Source organism: Salvia hispanica, chromosome 5, assembly GCF_023119035.1.
Source record: "Salvia hispanica cultivar TCC Black 2014 chromosome 5, UniMelb_Shisp_WGS_1.0, whole genome shotgun sequence".
Taxonomy (NCBI): domain Eukaryota; kingdom Viridiplantae; phylum Streptophyta; class Magnoliopsida; order Lamiales; family Lamiaceae; genus Salvia; species Salvia hispanica.
Window position 1 is genome coordinate 35,919,398 of NC_062969.1, and position 6,478 is coordinate 35,925,875.

At 35.3% G+C, this 6,478-nt stretch overlaps 1 protein-coding gene across 1 annotated transcript; it reads left to right on the forward strand.

Annotated features, from left to right (window-relative positions):
• The first annotated feature begins 251 nt into the window (after positions 1 to 251).
• On the forward strand, positions 252 to 6,246 carry LOC125189935 (receptor-like protein EIX2). Its single transcript, XM_048087152.1, has 5 exons — positions 252 to 420; positions 2,126 to 2,243; positions 2,385 to 2,547; positions 2,679 to 3,231; positions 5,897 to 6,246. Exons 1-5 carry the CDS (start codon positions 252 to 254, stop codon positions 6,244 to 6,246), a joined length of 1,353 nt encoding a protein of 450 aa, XP_047943109.1.
• The last annotated feature ends 232 nt before the right edge of the window (positions 6,247 to 6,478 follow it).

Consider the following 6,478-nt stretch of genomic DNA (forward strand, 5'->3'; position numbering starts at 1 on the left):
ATTTATGTAGTGTTGTGTTGTGAGAAAAGAGAGTAAAGCATGAGAGAAAAAAAAGTAGAGAGAGAGAGTTGTTTCCAATTTAGGAAACGTTTAATTTTGAGTGGGACATCTAAAAAAAGAAAACATTTCATTTTTAATAGGTCAGAGGTATTATTTTTCCCAATTTCTTATCACAAACCTCCTGATCCTACTCTCTACGCTGCCCGACGGAGAAGTCTCCGCGCACAGCCATCAAACCCCACCGCTGACCTATGATTGGGTGCCAGAATACAGCCGCCCTTGGGCAATTCTCATATCTTGAACGGTTGAGGAATTCAGACCTTAACAGTCTGACTCCGCCCCTAACTCAAGTAATTGCACCATCCATGAGTAAAGTAGCTATGCAGCCCAACGTGATCGTGCAGCCTGTTGAACCCAAAGGTGAAGAGAAGTGGAGTGGGCGCCCGAAGAGAATGATTTCCGATCAAGAATCTAACAGGTGGGGCTATTCTACTATACCAAAGAAGGATGACCTTATATGTTTAGTACTCACTTTGATCACAATTAATTGAAAAAACATTCCCTTTTCAGCCGTCTACGATTAAATGACTCTTTTATTTTTTAGTACTTTTAGAGTAATAGACTACATATTCCACTAATTATTTCACTCATATTTCATTATTAAGCTACTTCCTTTGTCACAGCTAAAATGACACATTTATTAGTCGGTACGAGATTTTAGAAGTTGTTGGTTAAAGTGGTTAATTGAAGAGAAATGGTAGATATACGTATTAAATGGAGAGAGAATGCGAGTTGAATATTTAATTGGGTACAGAAAAAAGTGATTGAATGTATTAATTGGAGAGAGAAAATTGCTAAAAATAGAAATGTGTCATCTTAGTTGGAACAAACTTAAAAGGAAAATGTGTCATCTTAGTTTTGACGGAGTGAGTACTATTTTAAAATAGGACATACATTTCATTGACTTTTTCTAGTATATTCCCTTCGTCCCATAAAAATATGTGCACTTTCTATTTTCGTCTGTCCCACACAAATATGTGCCTTCCATTTTTTAAAGTTATCCCAATTTATTATCTCTATATATCAATTAATTTACAACTTTTACCATTATTAAACACTAATAGTAACGTGGTTCTCATTATCCACTAACACTAATTTAACTACCTTTCTTCTCCTCTCTCTTACTTTACTAATTTTGTCTTAATTCTCGTGTTATATTAATTTCTCGTAATTTTATGGATGGAGGGAGTTTTTCTTAAAGTTCGAATCGAGTCAACTCATGTCAATTAATGATGAAACTCATGTCAATTAATGATGACGAAAGGAGTACAATTTAATTTCATTTAACTAAGAGAATTTCGATTGTGTTATAATAAAAATGTGGATTTTCAATACCATGGATTGATGCTGGTGAAAAAATTATAAAAAAATGTTCTCAATATTAAAGATATCAGCTAGAGACTATATAATTGTGAGATGTCCACATTTCGAATTTGACGTTTCACTTTTCAAATGGTTGAATTATCATATTAGCCAAATTCATGACACATGGTAATATTGTCGATCTTTTCGCACGTGAATACTACTATCATCTTGTCATTTTTAGACGCAAATCTCGCGTTAAATTAGTTCAAAATTCCAAATTCACACATCACTTCACTAGTTTGTTTATATGTTGAAGAACAAGTTCAAAATCCCAAATTTTTTTACTACAAGTTTGTTTATATGTTGGAAAACCCGCAGTTCAAAATCCCAATTTTTCCTACAAGTTTGTTTATATGTTGGAAAACTCGCTGTTCAAAATACCAAATTTCTACTAGTTCGTTTATATGTGGGAAAACTCTTAGTTCAAAATCCCAAGTTTCTGCGTAATTATCATCAATTATCTTTATACAAACTTTCCTGTTTTGTCTTTTTAATTGACTTCCTCGTCTTCTTAGCAAGGTGACTTCACTTATGGAATTGTATCAGTGTGTCGTGGCCTATTTAAACCATTACACTTGAGACATTGTAGTATACCACAAATACGCAGCACTTCCACTAATCAATACATAGAGTATGATTTCTGGTCAAAGAATGGCAATCAAATTTCTTTGTATTGTTCTGGTGTGTTTGTTTGTTTCAGGGAATGCAGAAGTGAGATGCATACAGAGTGAGAGAGAAGCTCTTTTAAGCTTCAAGAGTGGACTCATCGACGACTACGGATTTCTCTCCTTGTGGCAAAGCACCGAATGCTGCAAATGGTATATATGGTGTTGAGTGCAGCAACACCACTGGCCATGTCATCACCCTCCACTTAATACTACTAATTATGTTGGTGTATTGCAAGGTGAGGTTGGTTCTTCCTTGCTTGAGTTGCATCATTTGAACTATCTTGATCTCAGTTCAAATGATTTTGGAAGCAATCCAATTCCAGAATTCATTGGTTTCATGAAACAATTACAACACTTGTTTCTCATGGGTTCTAACTTTTTCGGGATTGTTCCTCCTCATTTAGGGAATCTTACCAACCTTCGCACCCTTGGGCTCTCACATAACTCTTTGAGGGTTAAGAATCTTGATTGGCTTACTAGTCTCTCTATGTTGTCTATTCTTGATTTGAGTCAAATCAACTTAACTTAAGACATACAATCTGGCTGCCACATATCCTAAGTCTTCATTTCCTCTATGAATTGCAGTTGGACTCTTGTAATATAAGCACAATTCTAGTGGAACCTTCTGCTAATTCATCTTCAACATCTCTTTCCATTCTTACTCTGTCTCATAATCACCTCACTTCATCCTCGTTCCATTGGCTACCTAACATAAGCACATCTCTAGTGGAAATAGATATTTCAGACAACGCTTTAGCTTTCCCGATTCCTGATGCATTCATAGAGGGATTGCTTTTTATTGAGCATCTTGATCTTTCCTATAATATGCTTGAAGGTCAAATGCCAAAATCTTTGTGGAATCTGAGTCATTTGTGTGTCTTAGTCCTTTATGAAAATGACTTAACAGGAAACCTTGATGAATTGTTTGGAAATACATCTGACAAAGGAATATTGGAATCACTCCAAATTCTAGACTTGGCTCATAATAAACTCAATGGACCAGTGCCAGACCTGAGTACATTTACTACACTATTAGAAGTTTACTTTGAGAGTAACAACTTCACGGGCTTTATTCCTCTAAGTATTGGCCAGCTCTCTGAGCTTCGTGTTCTAGATCTTTCTGACAATTTGTTAGAAGGTGAGGTCTATGAATCCCATCTCATAAATCTCAACAAGTTAAAGAAACTACATTTATCCTTCAATTCATTGATATTGCATTTTGCTCATGATTGGATTCCAACTTTTCAGTTGGATGCTATATGGTTAGCAGGATGCAATGTGGGCCTATCTTTCCCAAAATGGATTTGAACTCAGAGAAATATCATAGATCTTGATCTCTCTAGAACTAATATAGCAGATGAAGTCCCGACATGGTTGTGAAGTCCCGACATGGTTGTGGAGAGTATCCCCTTTATTAGAGGACATATTTCTTTTTGATAATCAAATTACTGGAACTGTTCTGAATCTCGCAGTCACTTCCATCATTTGCTTAGATCTTCGTAACAATAGTATCTCAGGTCTTATTCCATTATTTAATAAAGATGTTGAAATAATTCTGATGAGTGGAAATATGTTCTCCGGTTCAATTTCATCTATCTGCAATGTTCTCTATGGTCAGTTTTTGAGCCTTTACCTCTCCGGTAATCAATTGGGAGAAGAGATTCCCAACTGTTGGGAGAAAATGCCAAAATTGTTCTCTCTCAATTTGGGAACCAACAAGTTTAGGGGTGAAATTCCTCCTTCTTTGGGGTCCATATGTGACCTCGCGCACTGCATTTGCGTAGTAATAGTTTATCTGGAAGGATTCCTTCCACTTTGAGACATTGCTATCATTTGCAGTTAGTTGATGTTGCAGGGAATGAGTTAATAGGAGAGATTCCCACTTGGATTGGGGAGGTGTATAAAATGGTTTTTCTAAGTCTTTCCAGAAATAAATTACATGGCCAGTATTCCTGTTGAAATATGTAATCTTACTCAAATTCGAGTTCTGGACTTGTCAATAAACAACTTGTCAAGAAAAATACCAGATTGCTTCGACAATTTTACTTCTATGGCTCAAAAGAATACACCATCTGATTCGATTCGTTTGGGTTATTATGAATTCATCGGTTACAATAGTATTCTTCCAAATAAGCATATTATAAGGTACTTCGCATATTCGTTAATTCAATGAAAGGGTCAGGAAATGGAATACAGGAAAAATCTCATATTTCTCAAACTCATTGATCTTTCAAGTAATGGATTGTCTGGAAACAATCCCAAATCATTTTCTAATAAGAGGATTGATTTACTGGCAGCGGAAGCGGTGTTGCATGGATTAACATAATTTAACAATTATTAATCACACCAATAAATCACATAATAATCAGATCTATTTAGCAGATTATTTAGACAAAATCTATTCGCGTAATTCTTACATGTATCATGCTCATAACTTTATGAATTAATCATGCTTTAACAATAATGAAACCTAAAACATGCTTTTCTACGGAGCAGAAAAATACCTACTTAATTCTCCAAAGAATTGAAGATGCTAGCTGCTTCTCCACGTGACGCTTTGAATACTAGACCACAAATATTCTCTCTGGTTCCCGAACTGTACTCCGATATCAGTGTGGGCTGATCTCACCAGAATACTAGGACTTAAATAAAAAAGACATAAGAAATCCTTTGGAATAGGAGTAGAATTCGAATTCCTCTTCAGCTAGAGGGAGTCGAAATTTTTGAAAATTTCAAGTATAAAATTGTGATCATTTTGTCTCCTTTATTCTCCTATTTATATTAAGTTCCTTTTGGGCCCAGACAGGGATCTATAGAAGGTTTTGGATATGGGCTCATCCAATTTACTTTTTACTTATTAAATTGAACCCACAATTTAATATAAGTTATAATTGGAATATTATGAGCAGCCACACTACAGTAGTAATATTGAACTCTCCCCATCCAAATCCGAAATTATAAGTAATCCGGGTTTCCGTTTAACTTTCATTTCTCGCGCTTAAGATAAAAATGTCCATTAATTAATTAATATCTGCTATGGAATTAATTAATTAACTTCTTATTAATTTCAAGAGTGGACTTAGTATGAAACGCTCATTTATTATTCATAGAGTAATCAAACTCCAACTAGCTAGGTTCCGAATAATAAAACCTTGTTTCGCGCTCCTCTTGAGGACATTATCAAACGAGACTCAGCTCGCGCACGATTCAATATAATAGCAATCCTAGCACCGCTAGATATTGATCACCACTACCCAATATATCAGGATCATTGGGTTACGAAAAACCCGCAGCATTTGATAAGTCAAAGTAATGCATAATTAATATCGTATGCTCAATGCTAACCTACATTGATTAAGAAACAAATATTTATCAAGACCTCGCCTTTCAGTAGATAGCATAAGGACAAGTCTTGCTGTTAGATCCGTTCAGTGCTATACCACACCAATGTCATCTTATTTCAGTAAGGCTTAGAAATATGCGGACTGACATTGCTCGATGGATAGTCAAATTCCAACTAGGTTGTGAAATTCATCTTTTTCTTTGTTTAGAACTGACCGTGTTACCTTAAAGTGAACGCCGCCCACAACCGGTCTACTAAAACAAAGACTTAGACTTTGTTAAGTTAACTTATACATTTAAACATGCATTAACATCCATTAAATGTAAAACATAACAACGTTATGACAAAAATAATCTGTTTTATTCATTGGAAAATAAAATAAGAGTTTTACAGTATTCAATCACTCGAAACGTGATTTCTAGTATACCAACTCTAACACTATCATCAAATAGTTTCACAGGTTTAATTCCAGATATTGGTGAAATGGAAATGCTAGAATGTCTTGATCTATCAAAGAATCAATTGTTTGGGAAGATACCCACAAGCATGACACAATTATGGTTGAGTGTTCTTGATTTGTCGAACAACAGCTTGTCTGGAAAAATTCCAACAAGTACTCAACTTCAGAGCTTCAATGCATCTGCTTATGCTAGGAATGATGGACTTTGTGGGGCCCCTCTTGTGTTGTGCGCTGAAGATATCTTGAAGCCACCCACCACTAATTCGGGGGGAAACACGAAAGAGAAAAACACCAACCTATCTTTTATGCAAGAAGTGGGAATATCAATGGCCTTTGGTTTTATATTTTGATTTTGGGGAGTTGTTGGTACTTTCATACTGAAGAAGTTATGGAGAATTGCATTCTTCAACTTGTTTGATGCCGTTGGAGATCGGTTCTATGTGAGGATTGCTATATCTGTGTCCAAATTGAGAAGGAAGCTGAAATAACAAGTAATTATTCTACACTTTACTTCAATTTTAACCATTATATTTGTTTAACTATATATGTTTATCCATACAGAGGTGATAACTTTACTGACAT

Coding starts and splice junctions, on each gene's coding strand:
- LOC125189935 (XM_048087152.1), top strand. CDS start 252: ATGATTGGGTGCCAGAATACAGCCGCCCTTGGGCAATTCTCATATCTT. Junction 2,548..2,678: donor TCTCACATAACTCTTTGAGG/GTTAAGAATCTT, acceptor TATGAATTGCAG/TTGGACTCTTGTAATATAAG. Junction 3,232..5,896: donor TTCTGACAATTTGTTAGAAG/GTGAGGTCTATG, acceptor ATAGTTTCACAG/GTTTAATTCCAGATATTGGT.